Below are 26,997 nucleotides of genomic sequence, written 5' to 3' on the forward strand. Positions count from 1 at the left end.
CACTGTAAACATGCCCTCTATCATGTATCCATCTCTCTCTGTGCCCATTTCCTGTTGATGTTTAAAGATGAAATACTTGCTTTGACTTGGGCCACTGCACAGATACAAGTGTGGTTTAATCAAATTATCATCACACTGTACAGTACATGAACTAATGAACTGCTAATTGCAAATACAACCATACACAAGCCATTTGCAGGTCTGTTTAAATGCATTTAAAAGACAATAAAGGAATACCTTACCCATAGAATGACCATTTGTAAATCAATTAGTCATACCTTGAATTTATGAAGACTTTTTTCTCACATGCATCACATGCAAACATATTGATTTATGAATTGATTCGAGACCACCTTCAACAACAGCAAGACTGTATCAAAGATTTGTTAACATACTCTCACACAACTCGTGCAGTATTAGTGGTCGTAGTTTTGCTGTTGTTAAATGTGGTCCCCAGTCAATCATTTAATTTATTCATTTTCCATAACTGCTTATGTCGTTGGGGGTCACGGAGGGTCTGGAGCCTATCCCAGCTGACATCGAGCATGAGGCGGGGTACACCCTGGAAAAGGTCGCCAGACTATCACAGGGCTGACACATAGAGACAGACAACCATTCACGCTCACATTCAAACCTATGGGCAATTTAGGGTCACCAATTAACCTGCATGTCTTTGGATTGTGGGGGAGAAACCGGAGCACCTGGAGAAAACCCATGCTGACATGGGGAGAACATGCAAACTCCTCCACCTTGGGGTTCAAACCCCCCACCTCAGGTACAAACCAGGAACCCTCTTCCTGTGAGGGGACAATGCTAACCACTGCACCACCATGCTGCCTCCAATCACTCAATAAACCAATGTTTGCTGTTTTCCATGGAGGCATGCAAGAGAAAGTTTTCTTCACAAATGGTCATTTTATGGGTGAAGTATTCCTTCAATACCAGGCTTCAGACTCAGAAAATGCAATAACAGTAAACATCTAATAACTCTTCAAGCAGCCCAAGAGAAAATTGTGTGTCTGAAAATAAAAATGGGTATAAACACTCAAGAGAAGACAAAGCACTCAGGTTTGTTTTTTTTTTTTACAAAATGCTCTTTATTATTAAATAAATAAATACTGCACTTTTTTTACACAATAAGTTATTTAGCACATTTTCTACCATGGTGATAATGGCTCTTAAGGGATCCTTAAAAGTCCCCTGGTACTGTTTTTTAAATGTAATGCTCTCCCCCTCTCTCCTCCCCCTCACATCATCCATCCAGTTCCCAGCTCAATGTGCTGAGTCCATCCGTCATTAAAGAGAACAAATCACAGTTTTAAAAGTTAGTGTGATGTTACACCTCTCCCACTCACTCACACATATAAACTGCCGAACTCTGTGGCATCCACACACATCTAGCGAATCATTTCTCTGCATTGGTGAGTCGGCTTTGACAGACACTGTACATCATTTACAATATTCCACAGTCGAGCATCAGTTAATGGATTACCTCTATAAAACTGCATCAACTATACTGTACACATTCAAGCTGGTGCCAGCCCAGCCTGTCTTAACTTTCGAAATATCCCTCTTTTTTCCCCCGCCAGAAAACATCTGGGGTTCACATTCGTACCAACATACTCGTTCCAACACATTCAGTCTTTCCTCTCCTCCAACAATCAACATACAAATCAGCCCTTTAACCATCCTCTGTCATTGTGCTACATTTCATTCCCCACATCCACAGTCTGTTTGTTCTGTCTTTTCAGCTGCACCTCTGCTGAGTCATTAAGGTGCAACAGTGAGGGAATGTTAATTAAGTCTTCAACGGTCCATCCTCAAACTCGTCCTTCCCACACAGATTCCTTCAGAATCCTGGATCCACTGCAGCACTGCTGCAGTAGCACGATGCACAGATTTCTTTGTGTATCACCATCCAGAACACATTATTGTGGATTCAGCTGCATCTCTGCAGGAGCATGTTGAGGGAGTACACCATGCGTTCGCGCAGGTCGGTGGGGCAGCCGGATGTCAGCAGGGAGCTCAGTTTGAAGGTTTTGGAGACACGATCCTCGTTGATGTATGTCAGTATGTACTCATCCCTCTGGCAGCTCAGGATGATCTTGGTGTGGTCGTGGTAAAAATTGATCTATGGAGAAAAAAACAGCTTTAGTTTATTCTCTACCAATTTTTGGTAAAAGACAATTGCAAATGATCCGTTCCCTCCTCCTCTGTTGATCTGGATACTGTTGCGCTGCAGCTAAACTCCTCTGAACGTGCCCAGCAACGGCTGTGTTTCCTGCGTGTGTGTTTACCTGGAAAGTGCCGTCGTTGAAGAGCATCATGAGGGCGCGGTCGGACTTGAGCCACTGCAGCAGGTAGAGTCTAGGCATGTGTGCATCTGTCATACTACCCAAGTCCCCGCCCTGAGAGAGCCAAAGAGCAACACAGAAGGATTAGACAAGCTGCAACATGACAGATACCATTTCTAATGCTTCAGGGGGTGGAAAGACAAAAGATACATAATAGCAAGAAAGAGGAGTGGGGGAATAGAGAGGTTTACTTACATCCATGAGGTTCTCCTCCATGTAGTGGGAAAAGTACTTGAGCACAGTCACCTGGCCCACAAAATGTTCAGGAACTTCGCAAGTGGGGAAGACAGAGCGCTGGCCCAGCTCTGCATAGTAATGGATGGTCCTGGAGAAACAGAGAAGATCAACAGAGTTACGCAACCACTCACATAAACACCACATAAATGGACCAAACATAAATGGATTTCCTTGACATTTCAAATCTGACGTTATTCTTGACTAAAAATATCGTTCTTAAGCTGTCAGTAAAAACACGGCTGTAATTGAGACTGAAATTCATGTGATTTGCTCTCTTTCTGACAGAGAAACCATAATGTATTCAGATTTAACAAGCCAAGCCTTCCCTTCAATTTCATACTTTTGTCAAACCACTAACAGGTTCTTCAAAGTAGCTCTATGTACTACAGCGTGCTCTAACAAGCCATCTCCATTATATGCAGTGACTAATAACTGTCAAACTGAAGGTGGAGTGTTGTGAAAGCATAGAATGGTGCATACTTTCTGTCTGGCAAGAGGCTCATGTGAGTGCCGTTGTTGAAGAGAACTCCCACGGTGTGATCAGACAATTGGTAGCCAAAGCCGTACTTGTTGGAGTAGTCCACCCATTTAGTCACCCATTGAAGATTGCAGCAGTTTGCACCTTGAGGAATGTCGTCGGCTGCAGGGTGAGAACACAGAGGAGAAGAATTAGATACAATTACAAGGAAGGTTTTAAGAGCCAACAACCTTAGCTGTGCAACCTCGAACAATCCTTGACTTTGTTCAAAGCACCCAAGAGAAAAACTAGACTCCAAGGTTTCCTCCAGATTCGCTGAAACTTAACTATAAACCTGTTTTGAGGTCTTACACAATGAAAAAGTTGAGTATCCTCATACAAAGATTTGTGCTATGTTCAACCAACGACTGTTAGATAGCAGCATTGTAGTGTAACAACAGATCGTTAGCATAAACACAAAGACCACAGGCCTATGAAACAGACAGTCATAAAATCGCATTATTATTTCATCGCTTAAATTATCACGATAAATCGAATCAAGTATATTAGTTTCAGTTAATTGTGCTTTTGATAGCCCAAATCCACTAGTTACTATCAGGGCACCCTGGTAAGTAAGCAGCTTCATTTTGAGCCTCAAATCCTCTCTGACATTGTTAACTAACGTATGTAGCACCATTAGCTGTGCTGACACTGCTAATGGTGATAACAGTGCTAACAGTGATAACACAGTCGACAATGCTAAAGGGGTGTTGCTGCTTAATATTGAGCCGTTTACTCAGCAGTTTGACCTGGGGAAGAGCGGAGACATTGCTGTTGGGTCAGGACAACGTTACTAGCGGTAAAAAAATCCCAGGAGCTACATTGCTAACTACAGTTAGCTCCCACCAGACCAGACTAATAAGCAGTGCGGTACAATAAAGAGTAGCAAATTAACCTATAGACCAACATGCATAACCAATTAGCAGTTATCCATTGACATCCTTTTATTGAATCGTAACCCCTGTATCATGATACATATATCGCCAGATTCCTGCCACTAAACAGCACTGCGTCTCTTCGTTTACTCATTTCAAGGTCAAATTCAGATAATGAGCTATACTTGTATCATGAAACCTTTCAACGTGGAATCGTCTGATCAATAATTACATGTATAAGTCTTGACTCTGCAAATTATTATAACAGGTTGACTCACCTTTAGGCATATTCTCCAGACATCCCCTTAACACGCTTGCCACAGTCTCAGCCACGCTCCCTGTCGTGTTGTCTTCTAGACCTTAAGAAATAACAACAACAGCAGGGGGTCATTTACTCTGAAGTACAGTACAAGGAATTACTTCAATGCACTCAAGCTGTTTTATCAAGTCTCTCTTCCACTGATGCACTTACTCCATTTTCCTGTGTGTCATTTATGTGTTAGAACAGAATATTATGTAACACCTTTATGTGTCTGTCTGTGATCACTGGGCTGTGTGTGTGTGTGTGTGTGTGTGTGTGTGAGACGTGGCTGGTGAGCTTACATTCACTGCTGCTGCTGCAGCTCCCCAGACTCCCCCTGACAATCAGACGGATGGTATCTCGCGACGTCGGGGACTGGCTGTCCGTTGCCTGGCCAACGGGGCTCTCGGCAGATGGCGGAAGTACACTTCCATTCTGGAGGTGACAACAGTGACGAAAGAGGTTAGAATCTGCGAGTTTGGATCATCTCTTCCTACTATGACTAAGCAGTCCCCCACAGATGCAAAGTGGTTGGCTTTAAAGGTTGAAGATAAGTGCTTTTCGCTTGTTCTGAAATTGTGCGTGTTATTAAGTTTTAGCACAGCATCGGAGTGACTCATAGGAGTCTCCCCAACAGACTCTAATCTGTTCAGTTAATGGCTGCATGAATACATCACCTACACACTTGTTATATCCTGTTTCGTGTTGAATGAATGATCTCTTACCTCTGAAATCTTTTTGCTCTGTTGTTGGCTGATTACAGTTCTCTCCAGGTCGTGCTGCAGTTTGTAGATCTCCTCTTCCTCTTTGGTTAACTTATCTATCAAATGCAACGGCAGCACACAAACAATATCAGAGCACGACCTTTTAACCAGCAGCCGTATGGGATGGAATGTGATATGTGCTTGCAATTGTCTAATAAAATAGATATAACTGTGCCTCTTGGAGCAACCCCAATTTTACAAAGTGAAAGATAACTGGCTGGTGTGACAAGTGGTGTTTTAAGTGGTGCATGAGTGCTCAATAGCTGATGTAATACTCACTCAGAGTCTCGTAGTATTTGACCTTGTCTCTCTTCCCACCGAAGAGCGCGGCGGCAGCTTTCTTGAAGAAGCTCTTGGCGGGGCTAGAGACGTGGAAATCTGGTGCTGAATGGCAACAGCTAGCCGGCAGACGCTCTGGACTGAAGCCCTGCGGAGAGAGAAAGTGGGTCAGTGTGCGGCTGGTGGGAAGGGGGTCATCGCCATACTCCCACAGAGTGACATTTAGAGAGGCTGACAGACAGGGAGGTGAAAATGGTGTTTAACCTGCGTGATGAAGTCGTGCCTCAGAATGTGGTCCAGGTTAGGCCTGTCCTCTGGGATCTTGGCTAGTAGGCTGGTGATTAGCTGCTTAGCCTGTGGCGACAGGGAGGAGGGCAGGGAGTAACGCGCCTCTCTGATACACCTGTACGTCTCCTTCAGGTTGGTGGTTTCAAATGGTGGCCTGCCCAACAGCATGGTGTACCTGGAGCAAGATGGAGGGCATAAGTGAGCTGATTTCCATCACTAAAAAAACACGTTATCAGACATGTGACTGTAGGCAAAACAGGATCATGCACATCCATGAAATATGATGCCACTTTGTCTTTTTAAGCTCATTATCTGTTATTCAATAACAATTCCCATCATTACTAAACCTTTTAAGTGCCTAATGGTGAATTTATAGTTTGCCTACTCACATTACACAGCCCAGAGCCCAGATGTCTGATTCACAGCCATGGCCCTGCTTGTTGAGCACCTCGGGGGACAGGTAGTTGGGAGTCCCACAGATCGTCTTCCTCCTGTTTCCCGCTGGCTCCAACTTGGCAGCCAGACCAAAGTCCCCGACCTTCAGCTCCATGGACTCACTCACAAAGAAGTTACCTGTGGGGAAGAAAGGGAATGAGATGATGAGCACTTGATATTCAACCCAGGATCAAAGACTAAACACTGCACAGATCTCTCTCTCGCTCGCTCTATGATGGATTGATAACAGAATAGTCAGAGAAAGAAGCAGGCTTGTATGAAAGAAAACATATCCTCCTTGTACAGAATGCATCCTTACAAATGTGTCTCAGTGCTGTAGTGTGTCACTGCTGCATATAGATTGCTTACCAAGTTTCAAGTCTCTGTGAAGGATCTCCTGTTCGTGCAGGTATTTCAGTCCAGATACAATCTGTCTTAGGTAATAACGCACCTCTGGCTCTGTGAGCACTTTGCGAGCCTTCAGGATATGGGCTAAAGACTGCAAGAAAACAGAGAAAAGAATGATTATAGAGCTGTTTCCTGAAGTGTAGTGATTCCATAGAAACACATGTTTCCCTCTACAAAGAAAACTTTATCATATTTGATGATTTTTGTTATATTAATGTCATAAAACTGTAGGAACATGTACAAATTTGCTGCATCATACAATCAATTCAAACATTAGAGGTCTTTTGTAGTGAGGGCAGACTCCCTTTGTACTGCCTCATTGACTTTGGGTGCAATGCAGGTGTTACCCAAATTTGAAACACAGCAGTGGCAAGGAAAAAGTACACTGGTTGAAGACAGCACTTACTTTTCTACTGCAGTATTCCAGCAGGATGTAGATGTTCTCCTTGTCCTCAAAATGGTGATAAAAGTGCACAACGTGTTTGTGGTGCAGTGCTCGGTGCAGCTCAATTTCTCTGTCAATCTAGCAGAAGAAGAGACAAAATGGTCACGAGTGTAACTGAAGGTAATTTTTGGTGATACATGCTGTCCAGACACATCAGTGCGCACAGCCGCTTGCGCACTTACCTTCTCCCGTTGGTGAGGTTTGGAGACGCGTGCATGCGGGATGATTTTGGCTGCGTAAACTTTGCTGGTGGAGAGGTCGGTCATCTCGTAGCATTTCGCAAACCCTCCCTGGAAAGAGGAAAAACACTGTTAACATGCTGCGTCTTCAGGGTTACTTGGTAAATCCAAAAAGGTCGAGTATAGATTCTATGCTTGCGCTACCTTTCCCAAAACTTTTCCACGGCAGTAGCACTTTCCCGTGACCGGGTCAGTGATTATCCTGGCCATCTCCGAGGGCGCACTGCGCTCATCCATTCTCTTTCGGCGAGGTTCGCTCGACCTCTGCGTCGACTCACACATGCTGCTGCTGTTTGTCTGTTGGGGACTGATAGTTCTCTGTACTTCCATGAGAGGTGGTTGATCGTCCCGGACTCAGAATGCAGCCCGGAGAGTCCGTCTCTGAGAATTTATACCCTGGCACCCACCCCACCCCGCTGTCTGCCGCCCTCTGTCTGACGTCACGGTGTGAAACGAGAGCATGAGGTCTGCCTGATATCGATTACCTTGCATGTACGTTCGTGTTGATGATGGCACGGACATGAAATGAAAAGGAAGAAAAACAGCCTGTGGGTTCTAATCTTTAATAAGTTTATGAATTCCCACGATTATTTGCATCACAAGTCGCCACCCACGGCAATCATTCACACAGACGTGTTCTGTCATATACAGCTTTTGTTCATTGAACAGGCAGGTGAATGAACCTTTTACATGTTGGTGCACAATATACTCCAAGGCAATGAAAAGCTAATGCATTTTGGTCGATAAAACAACCACCTTGCAGAGGAAGAACATGATCTGTATTCTGTTCAGACTCAGCTCATCCTCTGTTTTTGCACCAAAGTCAGTTTGGAGCACTAGCACCCTCAGGTGGAGATTTTGTATATCATTTTAAGGAATACTTCACCTATAAAATGATCATTTGTAATTCACGGTGTTTTCACATATAGTCCTTTTTAAACAAGCCGAACTCAGTCCTCTTAAAGTGCACCAAAAAGTGGACCAACAGAGAAAGGACTTGAAAGAGACTTCAGCTCTGATGGTGACTCTGTCCTCTTTCTGTTCACACTATGGCCTATGTAATATATTGACATAATTTTGGTTTTTACTTTGACATGGCACTGCATTGCAGTTATGAAGCCCCTTGCTTTCAAATTAACTTAAAATTGGAGGAAAATCTTAGTGTTTCTGTGCTGTAGACTGTTGTATTCTACATTCCACATCTGGAGACATGCAGTATATTCCATGGACCAAACTACTGGTCCTGTGTCCTTTTTACAGGCAGACATGGTTTTGTCTGATTGCAATAGCATGTGATCTAGAGGTCTAAATACAATGGCAAAGAGCAAAGCGAACCTGGAGTGCTTTGTGTTCACAAAGCACAGGTAAAGTGAACCGCACCACAGACTTGGAAGCAAACCAAACTCAGACCACCTCCTGAGGAACAGCGCAGGTTACAAACCTGTTCCACCTTTAAAACTATGTTTACCAAAGACTGTTTATGGTATAGCAACTAGACACTGAAATGTGAGACTTTATTAGAGTGTTTATAGTGGAGTTAGAGTGGGGAGATTGTGCAGGTGTCAGAACATTGGAAGATTACTGTTCTGACTTGCAGATGTGGGTCTTTTTTTTCCGAGGCCTACAGACTATGACAGTGTCACTGCAGTTGCTACAGTAGGACAAGTTCATTGATGTGCAAAACGGAGAGCAGGTTTCTCAACCAAGGCTTCATAATCCATCAAATTTGTTACCTTAACAACACAAAATGTTTAGAATGTTCTAGTCTTCATCCAAATAAAATCACAGACTTTGTTCACAAGAAAATGGCAAAATATTCAAAATGCTTTATCTTGCCATGTTCATTAAATTTTGATATGAATCAAATCATTTCACACTGAAATCTCGCTTTAATGCTGACAGACAGACAGACAGACAGACAGTTAGAAATATAACCATGGTTCTCTGACTAAAGCAAATACACATTTCGCTACCCACTTACTCCATCTAACCCACAAGGGTCAGGTTGCACAGATAATTATTCTGGACTGTGCACAATATGAAAACATCTTTGTGCCTTACCCTCAGTGGCTGCCTAGGAGACCCACTGAATACATTTAACAATGGCCTTGAGCTGGAGACTTATTTATTTCTTGAAGAAACACAACAAATGAATCTTTGACACAAAAGCAAAGCTGAACAAAACTATTGAATAACACACACAAACAATGACCTCCTGTAGCATGCTACTCAAGGGGTTTATTTCTGTTGATGTGGGGGTAAAATTATCTTTAGTGGAGGAGCTCTTAGAGCTTTCCAGATAGTGGTGCACGGTGGTATTTATAACAAGATTGTCGGCTGGATGGCAAAGGTTCAGTCTGTTCTGGCTGTGCAAAGATGGAACAAATACTGCAGGGGATATGTGATGTCAAAATCATCCTGACATCTTGCTTAGTCAGAGTCCCTCTCATCCTTGCAATGTTCAAAGACATCTTTCAAAAGGATCATTCCTGATCAGTGCTCATAAGTGACAAGTATCACAAATTTATTTATGATGACCTACTAAAAATGTGTTTTCTTTGTCTGGGATTCTTTCAAATATCACAATTTTGTTAATTTCTGGTCCATGAAAACAGAGGAGTGTCTGGAGGGTTCGGTGCTGTTGAGAATAACAGTGCTAGTGTCTTGTCTCTTGCTCAGGTGTGAGCGCACAGTGCTCATGTCATAAGCAAAAGTCAAGTCGAGACCAGAGCCGACACACGATTGTTGTGGCCAGTTGGGGAAAGGAAAACGACAGGCAATGACACGAGCATCATCCGGAAGCTCTTTCAGTAACTTCTCACCCAGGACCTCCATCTGCAAACCAATCAGAAACAGTTATAAATAAGTCAATTAGCAATGAAATGCTATGTATGCTAAATGACTTTTACAGCATCAAAAGCTCTACAGGGAGGCAAAAAAATAATTCTGCGTATTAGAAAAACCCACCACTCCTGGAGCAAGGAAAGCTGTCACATTGTTGTACCTCGATAAATCAGTCTATGAAAGAACAAAAGACACAAATAGGGTCATAAAACAACTTTGATCTGGTTTGAGGGAAGGAATTGTTTTTGTTAAAGGAATACTTCAACCACAAATGACCATTTGTATATCAGCTACTCACTTGTGTTACATTGAATTCACAAAGATAACTTTGTTTTTCTCGCATACTTTTATGGAACAAAGAATCTGAAAATGGAGACCATTCTTGATCACCCCTTTAAGTAAAAGGGATTGGCATTTAACAATAGCAAAACTACACCAACACTCCTGTTTGCCATCTTTAACACAACTTGCCATGTCTAATTTTTCCAGTCATATGCTCAGTACTTCCCAAACAGACAGCCCTCTCCAAAGGGGAACTGAGCTGAAAGTAAAAATATCCTTGCTCTCTTCAAAGCCAGACTCCATTGACAAAAACAGTAATTTTACCTTGTAGAACATGGAAGCTGCTGGTCTACCACTACCTCAATCATTTGTTTGTTTCTCTGTGTTTATGTGTGACTTTGCTGAATCGGAACAATCCCTTTAAAACACCGAACCGGGCTGTCTCAAAAGTATTGAACACACAACTGGATAAATTTGATTTAGATTATGCTGTATGAGTTGTGTGAGAGGTTGTCAGTGGATGTTTTGATATAGTTTGCTGTTGTTAAATGTTGTTTAATGAGGACCCCTATAACTTCAACTCATCAAGAATGTTCTCCCTTTTTGAATGCTTCGTTCACCAGAGGCATTCAAGATAAACAATGTTTTCATCAAAGAAACAAAGAAGCTCCAAGAAGAAAAAGTAGCATGGGCTGAATATTCCTTTAAAGTCTTACCTTCCAGAAATCCTTTTTAACAAAGGTAGCCTGGCTGGGGGGCACTCCATTCCAGCTGGCCTTGTTCCTGGCATAGGCTACTAAAATGGAGTTAATCTCAAACCCTGTGCATTGGAAACCAGCAGAAGATGCCGCAAACACCTGGGAAAACAAATATGATGATTTAAAATACAACAGCAGTACCAAACAGAACACACATCACACTTAGATTTAAAATTAACTCATGAAAATAACAATTTTAGAGTCAGATTTGCGCTCTAGTTTTTGGCCATAAATGAATGTGATTGAAAACTATTTGCATTGGCTGGGTAACTTGAATCCCACTCACTGGCTACACTTATATAAAACAAAGGCAGAGTCCAGATTTGCAGTTCGGACAGAGGGAATTCTTCACACTTATTTTCGTAAAACACTCACAGTCCACATACCAGTCTTCCATCTCCTGATCCCAGATCTGCTAAGCGACCTGTCCGACCCTCCAGCAGCTGCATAATGTTCAGTGTCTGAACTTTGCTGGAGGGTAAATAAGGAACCTGGACCACAGTATAAACACAAAGTCAGTCAATACAAGTCACAATATGAGCCCTACTGTAGATAAGTCTGCATCAAGCTCGACTGAAAGGGAGAGTTCAAGAGAAATCATGACACTCTAACCAAGACTACAGCAACGTGATTTTCTTTTTCATGTAAAAACACCTCTGTATATGCTTTTCCTTTTACTTCTGCTGACAACAGTCCAGTCTTTTGAGTGCTGTGACTACAGTATAACCTTGAATCTGATCTCCCACTCACTGACAGTGGATCTGACATTATCTGTCTGAGTGACAAATTCTGCAGGGCTCTCTCTTGTCTCTAGCTGAGGTGCACTGGGTTTAGGATATACAGTCGCTGGCAGGATAAACAAATCATTGTGTCATTCATCCAAAAAAATCACAGGTCAGAGATATAATAAACAAACATGGAAAAGCTGTTACGTTTTAATCATATTTTATGTATTAGTATTAGCTGTTTAACTGCTTCTTTTTGCTTTGAAATATCAGATTCTCCATGCAACAAAAACAGCGTCAGCATTACCTAACTTCTGATAATCTGCTCCTGATCATCATGTTTTCCTGTTCATCTTGTTCCGACAGGGAACAAAAATAGTACACGAACCATTATGTTACGACAATAGACTTCAGATTGACATACTGTAGAAAATGGTGCAGCTCTCCATGACACATAATGGCGGTTACAGACTTACCATTTTCTTCTCGCTAGCGCAAAACACTAAGCTCCAAAATAAGCAAATCATCGTTATTGTGCAAGTTATGTTCTGTCTTTTGATTTCACACAAACATGCAGCACTTGGTATTTGAAAGGATGTAAAGAAAGCAAAGCCAGCAGGTAAAAACAGAAAATAAAAGGGAATCTCAAGCACCTTGAGGTTCATTGGGATTTTGCGAAATCCAGGCAGAGAAAACAGGCTCCATAGTCCGTAGAGGCCTGTGAGGAGAGAGCCTACGCAGGCCGACAGGACGGGATGGGGTTTGGTGGTGGGAAGGACCTTGCCATAATCCTGCAGAATCACTTCAATGGAGTCCTCCATTGTGAACTGTCACCAGTATGGCAGAAAATACAGTAAATGAGGGGAGAGGTTACTGCAAGAAATATCTCTGAAGAACTCTGTAATATTCCTTAGCCTGACAGATACTGGATTAATGAGGTCAAGATCAATACTGTTATTTGATCTTTTTAGAAATCAGATAGGATTTTCGGCTTTTGTTTTTGGCAACCCAACTGCCAGAGTAAATGTTGGCATTGTACATTTACAAACCACGGTTAAATTTTGTAGGTTTCATATTATTATGTTGATCTGTTCTGTATGAAGTCTATATCATGTCTGTCCATCCTGGAAGAGGGATCCCTCCTCAGTTGCTCTTCCTGAGGTTTTTCCCCCTGTTAAAGGGTTTTTTTGGGGGGAGTTTTTCCTTATCCGCTGCGATGGTCCTAAGGACAGGGGGATGTCGTATGCTGTAAAGCCCTGTGAGGCAAACTGTGATTTGTGATATTGGGCTTTATAAATAACATTGATTGATTGATTGATATGCAATGGATATGTTAAGACTTTACATTTCTGTAAGTTTCAATTTCCAATTTTATGCTGTGACAACACTGTGGATAACGTGATTAGGTTTAGGTACAAAAAACACTTGGTTAGGGTTGGGGAAACACCATGGTTTGGCTTAAAACACCAGGTTTGGTTGCTACAAACACGCCTGGACATGAAAACTAACTAATGTCCATACTTAATAAAAATAACTGTTGGGGTTGGTTAGGGCTTGGCAATAAATCAATATTGTATCCGTATCCTGATATGAGATTAGATTATCCTCCTGAGACCCTGTGTCCTCATATGAGGACATCACTTTTGGGTTTACTGCACCTTATACTTCATTCTACATAACTTAGACCTGCTGTCCTCGTTCGTGGACACTTTTTTGTGCCATCTAGTGGTAGTAAGAGCACAATACACTAATCCATGTAAAAACAAGATGGCAGCCATCTCTGCCAAGTCAGTCTGCAGCCGATCCTGACACAAAAGTGACAAAAAGATCCAAAATCTGATCACAGTTTATGGTTGAAACTATTTACGATGTTTGTGGTTTAATAAATTTGACCAATGTTAGCAACAGTAACAAGCCTAGACACTGTTTCTAAATTTGACCAATGCCAAGTGCCAGCCTATTGATACTGTCCTATCATTCACCTTTACTCACTTAGTCAATATATATCCACATTACTGATGATTTACCAAAAATCTCATCCTATAAATATTTTCAAAAAGCACCAGTATTCAACTCCAGAGTGTCTTCTATAAAAGGTTTATACCCTATAACCTGTACTATTTTATGCTAGAGTAATTTAATGATGTCTCAAACAGTTGAGGTTAATTTGGAAAGCTGTAACACTAAAATAGGATAAGGTTGCTCTGGATACAAATAACCAATCTCCCTTTGCAAACAGACACAGCTCGTCGGTATCAAGAAGTCAGTGGGCTTATAAAGCAACAGTTAGCCTATCTGAATTACAGCCAATATTGCTTTGTTAATCATTACCACAGGCCTGCCTTTGAGAGCTGCCAAAATATCACCAGAGCACCTTTTCCCAGCAGCAGATGGTGCTACAGCTGCCGTTCACTATGAATCCTTCTAGAAAAGTTTTGTTTACCATCATGCACTGAAACAAAAACGACATCTCTGTGTCTGCAAACAAATATTATTATTTCGAATGTAGGTGCTCGTATTGTCGAAAAGAGAAGCTGAGAAGCGCCACGGCTCCAAATGATCCCAGCGCAGCTTTCAAACACGCCAACAGATTGTTAGGATTTTGGACTCTGGATGAAATCGGCACTAAATATCCCAAACTAACAGAACAAATGAGCCACTGACCTACTTACGCGCAAGATGGACTCACGCCCTGCACAGATATGGCACATATTTGAAGTTACAACAGGCAAAATGTGCGTAAACAGACGTGTTTATGCAGCCTACCTGACCCGCCCCTCTGCTGCGCACTCACCAGCCTGCACACACAGATCCTCCAGTCAAAGGGCGGCCAGTCAGCGCACAATCCCGCCCTATAAACTCATACACGCCCTATCAAATGTCTGCTAACTGGCAGATACAAGACTCCCGACAGCTAGAGCCTGTGCGAGTTGTAGTCCGCGCTTATGTAATGTCTGTTGTGGCTGACTGTGGCCTCTTTGCGCACGCTGGACTGTTACAGACTAAGCGTCAGGTGTGAGATGAGTAATAGGGGAAAGTTGGGGCCACTTATTAAAAGCATCCAGGGGAATAATAAAGGAGAATAATTGTGCCAATCGCATTTGCACCTCTCAGATTAATTATGCAGGTGTTAAATAAGACAAAAAAAAAGAGAGAGCCGAGGTGATTACAATTGCAAAGATGCCCATTTCCATGCACTTCCGCCTCGGCCTCATCCCGCACTTGCTCCCATTGAAAGCAGCACAATAATAATATTCATCACCACTCAGGCCTCTCTTATTTGCTCAGCCGCTTGCTCTCTGAAGCGGAGCTGGCTGCATGGGCGGGGGGACGGCGGCGAGAGTGACGCAAAAGGAGAGGCCATTATATTTGCTTCCTGAAAAAAATTACTGTCCAGCTGGGAGTTTATTATAGGCACTGGAGTGTATTTTTAAAGAGACACAAAATGGACTTGTACGGGAAGGTAAGATGCATTATTTAATTATGGCATCCAGCAGGGAGAGGCTGGAGAGAGGTTTCCAGTTTTATTGCAGTTTTCATCTCTGTCTTGCACGGTGAGGAGCGTTTGTAGGCGCTGTCTGATGCTTATTTAAAAAATTTAAAAAAGGAACTACAAAGCTTTTTCCTGCGCTCTCACATTAACTCACACATCTGCCGACAGCTGTGACGCGCTGCATGCTGAGTAATGTAGTCGCATCTCTGCTTTTAACGCTCTCCTCCGCCTGTGCGCCCATGCTGCGCAAAAAAACTACAACACCCGTCTGCTTTTTAAACCCCCCCCCCTCCGTGACGTCACACACACGCATGAAACGCACTTTCCCCTCCGCTCGTGCTCATCTCACGCGAGCCAGCCTCGTCAGCTCAGGGGCGCGTGCCACATCCGAAGCGGAGAGGGACAGCTCCCAGGTGCTGAAGCTGCTCGGCGCTCCAGAGAGAGAAAAACGAGACACAGAGAGGGGGGAAGGAAACACCACCGCCTGCATTAGACACTAATATTATAAAACCCGTATTCTGCAATAACAGGGGCAGACACAGATAGAGACCGAGGCCTTCAAAACAGGTTTGTTCACACAATGTCCTCAACGCGGTTTTTTTTTTTTGGTACTTTCATTTATTAATAGTTATGTGGAAGAATTTCATGAATACATAAAATGACCTCCTGGCCAGAATTGCTCGTGTAGCATTAGCTGGCATGTAGCTCCCTGCTCAAATACATCGTGTATTATCATATTAAATGCTTTTATCGTGGTGTGTGTAAAGAGCAGCATTGTACTGATATTTTCAAAGCGGTGTCCTTGCCATTACTGCCTCGGTGGGGTTTTTTTTTTCTCATACACGGAAGCGAGCAGAAACCCGGTGCAGGATGTGCAAGATTGAGGTCCGGCATCTTTTATAACTGGTTAGGCTCCAAGGAGAGCTGGGCTGCTCATGTTTGGAATATAAGCGCAGTGGGTTTTGTCAAAACATTCACCTTGGAGCTAAGATGACTGCTCTGGACATCTTGCTCGTAGTACTCTTGTCCTCTTAGGTCGTTGACTGCTGACAGGTTGCACGGTGTATATTTAGATATATATCCATGACATCCTTTGTACAGCAGTAGGATATTGCAGCCTTAATGTGGAAGATTCAATGGCTGGTGAATTTTGATTGTATGTCCAGTAGCATATAGGTCTATTTTGCAAAGTGCATCAAAAGTGCCCCATCTGAATTGTATTCACCAGCTAATATCCATAAAATCAGTTCTAATAATCCTTGACTTCATCATTTTGGCTTTAGAGAAGACAAACTCAGCTTTTTAAATAATCCCTGTTATCTAATACTCATCAATACAACAGCTTGCTGTGTTGGTCATGCTGCTTTGCCTGACACAGCCTTCTGTCACCTCTGATCTGAGGCCTGCACAGAAAGCATGTGCAGGACTCTGCGTTTCAACATCTCCAGTCCACTGAAAAACAAATAATCTCTTTGTCACGAGACGGATTCTTGCATCTTGTGAAACTCGTGTGCGTCATGGGCTCTGAAAAGCTCCACATCAAGTCAAGGTGAAGCTCTTCTTCAGCGTCTCCTTTTGTGTTTTCCTTGCAGATGGCTGCCACTCAGGATGTGAAAGGAAAGGGGGAGGGAGGGGACCAAAACTTCGACTACATGTTCAAGCTGCTGATCATCGGCAACAGCAGCGTGGGCAAAACGTCCTTCCTGTTCCGCTACGCCGACGACGCCTTCACCTCAGCCTTCGTCAGCACAGTGGGCATCGACTTCAAAGTAAAGACGGTGTACAAGAACGACAAGAGGATCAAGCTGCAGATCTGGGTATGAAATATTAACACTGAAGCATTAAACATGTAGAAGCGGGACGCAAAATGTTTGATTCCTGATCAAACCTGATGAAACAAGTGGAATATAGCAATCAAAGATGTGTTATTCCTGCTTATCCTGCGCTCCTTGGCTGATCATCACAAGACAATCATATAATTATCTGCTGTTTCTTCCTCATATATCCTATTCAGTCTCTAAACTCTATATAGGATTTAAATATGATCTAATTATGGTCATTTAGAGAAGCAAGAAAACACATTTCCACACTACAAAGCAGCAACATATAACAAGCCGTAACCATGGCTTCCCTTTCATGTCACAGTTTCCTCTGTCATGCCAAGCGTGCACAAATTAATTCAGCTAAATTGAGAGTATTTGCATGATGAATCATAGTTAATAAGTGGGAGAAATCCATGTCCTGTCGTCCTCCAAGGTCTCCTGGAGGACTACCTAAGCTCTAAGGGGGCAGGGGCCTCTTCAGAGACGCCCTGCCCCCCTCGTTCATCTGCGTCTTTGTGTTCCCGCAGAGTGAATCCTGTCTATAAGAGGCTGTCAGTCTATGCCCAGAGCCCACTTTCTCCTGACCCCTGCCTGTATCTTTCTCTGCGGATCAATATGTTTCAAAGACGGTGACGGGTTGGGACTTGATAGCTGTGCGCTCGGCAATACAAAAAAGTCCTGCAGAGACAGGATCACCTATAAATTAATTCAGTTTTAGTCAGGGGTTTTGTCTCTGAGAGCAGATGCTTGTTTAGTATGTTGGGACACACTCCCCTTTTCATCTCTTGATGTTTATATTATGTTATATATACTTCAGTCAAAGTATAGAATGTAGATTTGAAGCTAATGCTATGTCAGTCTTTTAAAAGATCACTGTCACACATCCCAACTACACCGTCTTATTATACTAATGTTTGAATTTCAGCGCCTCAATTCACAACAAAAAAAATGTTCCTTTTTTGTCCTTAGCCTTAAAAACAAGTGGCACATCGGTCATGTGCTCCATTAACCGAGGAAAGCTTCAGGAGAGGCTGCATTGTGTTTCCTTGGTTTAACACTCCAGGATGTAAGTCTGGAGACAGATGGAAGTCTCAACGTTACTGACAGGAGACTAGTAAGTGTTAGTTTGGCAAACAGCGGGGAAGAACGCAGAAGCAACACCTTCCTCAGAATGTGTGGGAAAGCGAAGAATGTCTGAGGCTGTTTAATTAGGAGTTCATCTGAGCTGCTGGAGCAGATTGTCTGGTAATACCTCTGAGACAGTGGAAGGGATAGATATGTAAAAAGTTCTATTATTCTTTTTGCGCGCTTCACCAAATGGCAACTTTCCGTCAGATGTTTTTCCCCTTCTTGTCATAATAGGTGCCTTTTGCGGCAATTAGCCGCCCCCAGACGTTTGGTGTTTGCTAATCACACAAAGAGACAAAGGAGAAGCGCTTCAGCAGGATGTTGAAAAAATATATTTGAACAGTAAAATGACAGGCTTATCAGGGTAATGCGTTTTTCGTCAATAGTAAAGGCAAGCAGAGTCAGAGAGAAAAAGCACTGGAGTTGCATCCAATTAATTGGTTTGTCTTTTTTCGTATTTGGGCTCAAAGGGAGCTGAGGTTTACAGTAAGTGGCTGTTTAAGGTGATGGCTATCGACTAATGTCATTGTGGTGGTCGCACCATTAATCTGCTGAGAGATACAAGCATCAGAATGCATCATAGAGTTGTTCCCAGTTGTCGTATTAGGCCGAAGTGAATGAAGTGTATCGCAGAGAGTTGCCAAAATGAACCCTCGTGAAAAAAACTAAAAACTCACTTTACTGAATGAAGAGTTCAGGCGCATGTCAGCCTCCGCTCACTGCCTCTCCACTTGAAGCAGTCAGCTCCTTGGATTGATTTCTGGTGAGCTGCAAACTAAAAGCGAAGCTTTTCAAGGAGCTCCAATTTACGGGACTCAGCATTTTTTTCCCCCTGTCCTGCTCTTCTTTTTAACTGAGAACAAGCGAACCGGTGCACTGAAATAGCCTGGAAATGTAAAGGTCATTGTCAACCACTCGGATGAGAATTAATAGGCTACTGAAATGTTTTAAAATTCAGCCAAGAGAAAGAACTGATGTTTGAATTTTTACATACTATATCATGATTGCTGCATCCTCAGTTATACACTTAAGAAACTGAAAAAAACATGTTCTTCATCCCTTTATGCAGTTCAGAATGTCACTCCACAAACACTGCTATTTATACAACAACACACTGGCCAATGACATTAAAGATGCGCACGTTCACATGCATTTCTGGTGTTATTGTAAACTGACAAAAGGTCCTAGCTGTGGTGTGTGTGGACGCTCGGCAGGCTGCGAGCTCTGTCTCTGTGGAGTGAAGGTCAGAGCTGTCCTCTGGCTATAAACGGGCACACTGTTGCAGCCATGTGCAGACTGACAGAGAGCAAAACCACTGTGGCAAATACAATTCAGTGCTGCCTGTCGAGCTTCTGTTTAACAAGAGCCAAGTGGAGCAGCCAGAAGTGCTCCATCATGATTCACAGACGCCTGCAAACACATTTGTTGTGGGTGGAACAACAGCGCAGTAAACATACAGTACAAACAGGAGGGGCATCACTGGGATTTATTATTATATAATGTACAATAAGACAACAAATCTACACATCTATACGAGTAGAAACATTCCTGACCTCACATCTCTCTTCCTCCCTTGTGGACACACACTCACTACAGAGGGGCTTCATCTGTCTGTATTGGGAGCTATTAGCATTTTCATTGACATCCCGTAGCAAAGGCTGCAGTGGGCGCCTGTTTCCAGGGTAATCTGTGTACAATGTACTACTCCTCGAATGCTGTGTAATCACTCGCTTGCTTTGCCTTTGAGCAATTTGTTCAGCCTTATCGCCAACAGCAAGCAGTTTGCTAATGTTGAAATCATTTTATCTCTATTTTTAGCTTTCTTTCCTAAGAAAATGCACGCCATGAGCCGGGCTCGGAGCACTGCACCACCGCGTGCTTAACACAGCTGAGTGATTATTTTATCGAGGAGAGGAAAGAATCAATCACATCAGCCAAAACTGAATCGCTGTTTTTGGCATCTTATCAATGCAAAGCCAGAGAGGCAGTTAGCATAATGATTATTTCCACATCACGAACACAGCAAACGCAGCCTTAAGTAAATGTAGATGTAGATCCGAACTTGTGCTCAGACCTGGACTGACGAATCTCTCTGTATGTATAAATAGCTGCAGATTAATATTGCACGTGGCTTCTCATTTACCATTATGGACTTGAATATTATGTGCGGTGCAGGGTCATGTCAATGTTGCCGAGCCTGACGGCGTAAATATCAGTCAGCTGGCTAACAGCAGGGCTAAATCATGTTGTGTGTGTGTGTGTGTGTGTGTGTGTGTAGGACACAGCAGGCCAGGAGCGCTACAGGACCATCACCACTGCCTACTACCGCGGGGCCATGGGCTTCATCCTAATGTACGACATCACCAACGAGGAGTCCTTCGGTGCTGTGCAGGACTGGTGAGTCGTTCTGGGCTCTTTGGAGTCAATGTTTTTGATGATTTTTGCAGCTCTTATCTTATTTATATCTGTGGGTTATATTGTATTGTTATGAGCATCAGATCAACATATCAAAAGAGCTTTCTGTTTGTCGCTGTAATGCAATCAGTTGATATCCTGCACAGTCGATATTGTACATGGTTTTCCCTTCTTATGACACAATCTGCAGACAGCTTACCATCTCTATCTCCTTGCAGCTTCTCTGTCTAATATTAGACAGTGTTATGTAGTGTGCATGTGTGCAACATTGTCAAGCTTGGAGGTCGAGGGGAAACTTGTCAAGTTCATGGCTCTCGTCCATTCATGAGTCATACAAGCGTCTGCAGGCTGAAGAGCAGCTCTCAGCCAAGCCCACATGTCGGCCATTTACGATGATGTATTCATGTCTAAAACAGGACTTGGAAGGAAGGCAACGTCCAATTGGCTGCAGAAACCAGGTTTCTGGGTTAGGATTTTTAGCTTGAGAAACAAGCATGTTCTCATCGGCACAAACAGCAGCGCAACAGCTTTGGTGAAAACACAGAGGAATTGCAGTGCTGCCAATTACTGCAAAGATAAATGTGCCGTTTGATTTACATTTTGCTGATGTTTCTCCTCGCGCCCGACTCTCCACAGGTGTTGTGGTGAGAAACTGTCATTTTCCATTTTATTTACACCCCGCTGTCCTGCGGTTATCTCTGTCTGCCAGCCCCAAAGAGATTATGGGAACACAGAATGAGCTGTTTTTAAAGGGGAAAGCATTCTGAGTAATATTCTCATGATGTTTCAACTCCAAGCAAATGACAATGTGACTCACACAGGCTTGATATAGATGGTGATGTTTTTGACACTTAAACCTTCATGCCACGTGGCTCGCACCCATTGTAGGACTATGACAATAACTATTAAGGCCAGTGTCTACTTGGCCCTCATCACGTAGCCAGCAGCACTTGACAGCTGCTTTAGGAAGCACCTGTCATGCTTAAAGCAGCTGCATTTAAAGTGAACACATGGTGTTCTTTAATTGGGGGTGTTTAAAAGGATGTACAACTGGGATGCTGCACTCTGTTATTAACATAAATTGTGTTAAAATGCTCCACATTATCAGCCTAATTTGTACTGAAATAGACTTACAGTCGTTACATGCAAGGAAAACAAGACTTCTTGTAAGGAGAGGTCGGAGCCAGACGCGCCTATTATTCTTTTTAAGGCCTGTCTGACACTTTGATGGAATACTGCAGTCTGAGCACTGTCTGTGATGGGTATCTTAATTAATGGAGCCAAGTGTGACTCTGGCAGCGACAATCCTGGAGAGTTACCTGGGAGTACGAGACAGACAGTGCACAAATCAGTCAGCTGTACACAAGGGCAGAGGCTCCTCTTTTTTCTTTTTTTTTTTGTACCCTTCATATAACCACAATTCTTCTGTTTTTGCCTTTGCCACGGGCTTAAATTCCAGTTTCTCTTTCCCTTGTTCCTTGTGACAAGGTTGTAGAAAAAAAAGGGGGGGTTGCCATGGCAACCGCTCCTTCCCTGGCTGTGGCTGATTTAAGCTTGTGACGTGTTCATTTCCTGCCTGTGACAGAGACAAAACAGGGAAATATTGTAACGCCGACATCAAATGTAGGTCTTTAAAAGAAATCATGCTAATTAATTACGCGGCACACGAACGTGTTTTATTACTGCAAACAATCTCAAAGCATTTACTGCTCTTTTTCTTTCCCATTCATCCTCCGTTCTCCAGAGGCTGAATTGTTCTGGTGAATACAGACCTTTTATAGCCTGCATATGCAGCTCTGTTAGACTTGATACAAACACAAATGTTTTTCTGTCAGCGAACATTATCAGCAGTTGGCTTCAAAATGACCCACATCTGAACCGCTAAAACAAGTCAGAGCTGGACAGAGAGAGAGGAGGAGTGCCAACATCATGCTGCTCTCTCTATCTCTCTCTCTCTCTTGCTCTGACTCGTTGTTTCTTCCTCTTTCTTACTGGCTCCTTCGCCACTGTTTTCAGCCTGTGGTGTGTTAGCTGCCCTACTTTTAGTCAGACTGCAACACCACAGGAGATATTTGTTCCCTAAATGCCTTCTCAAAATGTGTTTGGAGGTTAGAACAGTGCCAGCACCTCTCTGATGACGCACAGTCAGTGTGGATGTTGAAATTGTCATTGTTATCATGCAGGAACACTTGACATGGCTCACAATGCAGATTATGTCATACAGTATTACATACATGCAGTGCATATGGTACAGGCAATGCGTGCATTTATCTAGTTGTCCTTTTTGGGATGTAGCAAACAATAAACCCACCGGAAATACTCATTCTGGCTTCAAGGCTAAACACAGAGTGTGTGCATCTTCTGCATACTTAACCATTATCTAGTAACAAACCAGTGTCTCCCATATGTCTTCTCAGTGACCATAACTAATACCCTTTGTAGCTACAATACCCAGCAAGCTGTTTGTAGCACACACAATTAATAGAGTGCCAGTCAGAAGTTAGCAGGAGTCAAAGAACAAATCTAAAGGAAGGGATGAAAAGTATGACATAACAAGTATCAGTTTCAAGTAGCCAGAAAATAGAAAATGGTAACCTACATCTGAGTAATGCTGAATGCATGTTTTCAGCCCAGAACAACAGTTGACCCACTTTTCCACTGCTGCCATCAGTGACTCAAACACTACACAATGCCAAAGTAATCGCCTATCACGACCCGTCCAAATGGCGAACGAACTTTACATCATGTCCTCCGCTCTGCCATATTTCAGGATTCTGCGCAATAAGAAGTGGCACAGAAACAATCCTGACAAGTTGTCATAACGTAGCAACAGCATTTTGTGATTCTTTTTTTAAAAGTTTGTATTTGTTTCTGATTACATGCAGGTCAACCCAAATTAAAACCTACTCGTGGGATAATGCACAGGTGGTGCTGGCTGGCAATAAGTGTGATATGGAAGAGGAGAGAGTGGTCTCGGTGGACAGTGGCAGACTGCTGGCAGAACAGTTGGGTAAGTCTTGGAGCAACATTCAGCCCTTAATGCCTTCTGGGATGTTAACAAAAATACTGCTACGCCCTGTACAAAGGTGCCTGAATATTACTGCAGGCTCTGGAGGCCCTTCCCTCCTTTCACAGTACGCCATGGCAATATTAATTCAGGACTCCCTGTCAATGGACAGCGACAAATGGTACATGGAGTGCTCTCCCTAATCAGTAAGCAGAATATGAAACTCATCAATGTCAGACAGTACGTCAACAATAAGTCTAGACAAAGCTGGGTTATCAACCAAGTAGGCCTTTGTGCACAGTGGCATCACGAGGAGATCAGTCTTTTTGATTAAAGTATTTCGGAACACTGGGTTGTCTATGCAGTAGAAGGACACAGATACTTTTTCAAGGTGCTACATGACCAGGGAAAACAGAGATAAAGGGCTGTGGCAAGAGGTAGAGAACCTACAACTACCAGAATGCACTGCGCCACACAGGATCAAAAAATGCTGGTGGGTGATGTAATGTGAGCATGTCCATTTTGACACAGGAAACAATATGGCACCTGGCTGGAGACAAACAGTGTTGTAGTACAGTTAAACAGTAAGCTAAAATATGTTTCTGTAAACATTTTAGGCAAGAAAAAGGCAACGCAGTTACAGAATTTTGGTACATTTTAGATCAACACTGCTTACTTTTCCATTTAATCTCAGTTTTTTCAGCCTCTATTTTTACACCACATGAAATGGTGCCCACTTCCTGTTGACAAATTCTCATATTACAGCCAAATAGTGCACTAAAATGTGCTTATGATATTTTAGATGAGAAAAAGACAATACAGTAGCGTAATCTTGGTTTATATCAGCACTGCTGTTTTTCCATTTGATCTGAGTTTTTCCAGCCACTGTTTTTACAACACAGGACATGGCACCCACTTCCTGTTGACATATTGTCAGATTACAGCCAAATAGTGCACTAAAGTATGTTTCTGAAGGCATTTTTAAGTGAGAAAAAGGCAATACAGAAACATAATCTTGGTTAATATTTGATCAGTACTGCTTAGCTTGCCATTTGATTTGCCATTTGAGTTTGAGAGAGACAGAGATAGGAGCAGGTGTCTCTCTCTCGATCAACTACTGCACTGTTTGTGTCTGTGGTGGCAGCACAGACTGTATAAGTGGCAGGCATAAGAAAATGTGGAAGTACAGTCTGTAGTTCAAGCAATAATCCCAGAGCCAGCAAAAATCTGGCAGATTTGAGCTGAGAGATGAGCAGGGAGATCTGGGTGCTGGTAAGACAGAGGGAAGTTTATCAGAGTAAAAAATAGCAGCGTGCATGCTCCAAAATCTGAAATAATGTGTCGAGTGCTCGGTTGTGGATCCAAAACAAATAGAACACCAGTCCCGACAGATAAGATTACTTATTTAATGTGGGAAAAACAAACAGAAAAGAGCCTGTCTCAGCTACAAAGCCATCATCTATGATGACAGGATGATGGCTATGTAGCTGATACGCCTTAATTTCGATTTGTTTCTTCCACATTAAATAAGTAAATTTAACACAGTTCATTTACACATACCACCCACATTGTTATGATACATTGCTGGTAAAGTATCCCTTTAAAAACCTGCAAACATCACAAGCAATGAACCAGTATAAAACTGGTATAAAACCAACTGTTGTCTTATTTCTCCTGGTCGTCTTTGCATGATTGTGTCTTAAAAATCCACAGCCTGAAGAACGTCATCCTCACAGGACATTAGGTGGCTCAGTCTGCTTTGATTTGAGGAAGTGCGAAATGCTAATATACTTTAGTTTAGGGTTGAGACACTACAGTGCGCTAGTCATCAGCTATGCATGGGAAACCTCTGTGACTTCCCTGGCACAATATGGTTCATGGTGGTGGTTCAAATATATAATATTATAATTGTTGCTGATCTTTTAATAATTAAGCCAATGTCTTGTGAGGCGCCAAGAGGGCCCAGGACTTAGGCTTGCACATTAAGGCAACATTGACTACATAGAAGCAGCTTTGTTTTTAATAACTGTCAAAGCTTTTCCTATGGTATGGTTGTTGTCTTAGTCAGCTGTCTCTTCCTGTTCTCATGTTTCTCCCTCTTCCCAAGGTTTTGAATTCTTTGAGACCAGCGCCAAGGATAACATCAACGTGAAGCAGACCTTTGAACGTCTCGTCGACCTAATTTGCGACAAGATGTCTGAGAGCTTGGACACAGATCCGGCCATCACTACGGGAGCCCCCACTGCCAAACTCACGGACAGCGCTCCGCCCCTCCAGCAGCCTGGATGCAACTGTTAGTGACTGATGTCAGGAAGCAAAGGGAGGGCGGCGCAGATCCCGTAAGGTGGTAGAGTGTGCAGAGTTTTGTTCTCCCTTATCACTCCTGCTAGTGCTGCTTCCTCTGGACTACAGTTCAAACCCTGTTTAGTAGTAGAATTACAAAATGCCGTCGTATTATCTCTCAACTTTATCACCTTATATCAAGAGCAAATAACCAGACAAGCAGACATGGCTATTGTACGATGTGTAACACTACAGGATATCTAGAATATAGAGACACCATATTCTCATGTTTCAGCTAGTTAGTATGGTCATAAACCAAGATAAGGCTGGAAATAGTCCATAGTCATGATGTACAGTTAACCCTTAAGACCTTTAAAAATCTTTAAGACCTAGAATAATTATAAAATGAGGGATAGAGTCAGTGAGTGCTTTATTTTTTATTTTTTGTACAGTATGTATTTTCCTTTTATAGGATTATTTGGTCTCCTAAAGCTGCCAAATCTATGATTTAGTGCACTATAGGATGTAGCGGCTTTTCTTTTTTTTGTTGTAATGAGTGTGTGTGGCTGTTGTGTGACTGTACAGTAAGTGCGAGTGGGGTTGCATGAGTGTGAGTTACAGATGAGTGCAACTTTGTCATCTAAAAAAAAAATCATCTACCTTGGATAAAAAAGTGGCCTTTTAGCATCTCCAACACGGCCTCTGTAAGTTCCTCTGTCATGCTTACTTTTGGAATGAATCCAGTATGTATAATGTTGATGTGATTCCACGTTTTTGGTGTCTGTAGATGTGCGATTTCTCTGATAAGTATATCTGTAAATCTTAAAAGCAACTATTTCTCTGTGCTTAGCCTCTAAGACGACCCTTTATAGTTTGATGCGATGAGCATGCTGCCAAAAAGAGTCAATCATATGTGCTTTTTTTTAATCTAAAAGACAGATCCTAAACGTCCTTAACTCCATATGATAGCAGTGATCCAGCATTTCATTAAATGAACATCAAACACTGACAAGGCACAGTACAGTGTATGATACACAACCTGATCAGCTCTGGCATGGAATAAACAGCCATATATATAAAAAATTATTTAATTCAGC

At 42.6% G+C, this 26,997-nt stretch overlaps 3 protein-coding genes across 7 annotated transcripts; 1 reads left to right on the top strand and 2 right to left on the bottom strand.

The window, feature by feature from the left end:
- Positions 1-1,095: 1,095 nt before the first annotated feature.
- On the bottom strand, positions 1,096-7,517 carry plk2b (polo-like kinase 2b (Drosophila)). The gene is made up of 14 exons (XM_049578042.1): positions 7,287-7,517; positions 7,086-7,193; positions 6,865-6,981; positions 6,420-6,549; positions 6,005-6,188; positions 5,592-5,790; positions 5,328-5,475; positions 5,010-5,104; positions 4,587-4,719; positions 4,262-4,342; positions 3,072-3,231; positions 2,550-2,679; positions 2,298-2,408; positions 1,096-2,131 (listed from the first exon to the last, which is right to left on the bottom strand). Exons 1-14 carry the CDS (start codon positions 7,470-7,472, stop codon positions 1,940-1,942), a joined length of 1,974 nt encoding a protein of 657 aa, XP_049433999.1. The 5' UTR covers positions 7,473-7,517; the 3' UTR covers positions 1,096-1,939.
- Positions 7,518-9,250: 1,733 nt separating this feature from the next.
- On the bottom strand, positions 9,251-14,671 carry si:dkey-190g11.3 (uncharacterized protein LOC567059 homolog). 4 transcript variants are annotated; one of them, XM_049578044.1, is made up of 6 exons: positions 14,518-14,671; positions 12,405-12,578; positions 11,413-11,517; positions 10,985-11,125; positions 10,110-10,160; positions 9,251-9,977 (listed from the first exon to the last, which is right to left on the bottom strand). In XM_049578044.1, exons 2-6 carry the CDS (start codon positions 12,570-12,572, stop codon positions 9,723-9,725), a joined length of 720 nt encoding a protein of 239 aa, XP_049434001.1. In that variant the 5' UTR covers positions 12,573-12,578; positions 14,518-14,671; the 3' UTR covers positions 9,251-9,722. The 4 variants fall into 4 exon arrangements, with proteins under 4 accessions (XP_049434001.1, XP_049434003.1, XP_049434002.1 ...); XM_049578046.1 differs by having other exon boundaries at positions 14,546-14,602; XM_049578045.1 differs by having other exon boundaries at positions 14,416-14,556.
- A 463-nt stretch (positions 14,672-15,134) lies between these two features.
- On the top strand, positions 15,135-26,964 carry rab3c (RAB3C, member RAS oncogene family). Of its 2 annotated transcripts, none has more exons than XM_049579496.1 (5): positions 15,135-15,214; positions 16,837-17,061; positions 20,474-20,592; positions 23,496-23,620; positions 25,725-26,964. In XM_049579496.1, the coding sequence occupies exons 1-5, from the start codon at positions 15,197-15,199 to the stop codon at positions 25,913-25,915; spliced, it is 678 nt and encodes a 225-aa protein (XP_049435453.1). In that variant the 5' UTR covers positions 15,135-15,196; the 3' UTR covers positions 25,916-26,964. The 2 variants fall into 2 exon arrangements, with proteins under 2 accessions (XP_049435453.1, XP_049435454.1); XM_049579497.1 differs by lacking the exon at positions 15,135-15,214 and adding an exon at positions 15,568-15,811.
- Positions 26,965-26,997: the final 33 nt, after the last annotated feature.

The sequence above is a fragment of the Epinephelus fuscoguttatus genome, linkage group LG6 (assembly GCF_011397635.1).
Source record: "Epinephelus fuscoguttatus linkage group LG6, E.fuscoguttatus.final_Chr_v1".
Taxonomy (NCBI): domain Eukaryota; kingdom Metazoa; phylum Chordata; class Actinopteri; order Perciformes; family Serranidae; genus Epinephelus; species Epinephelus fuscoguttatus.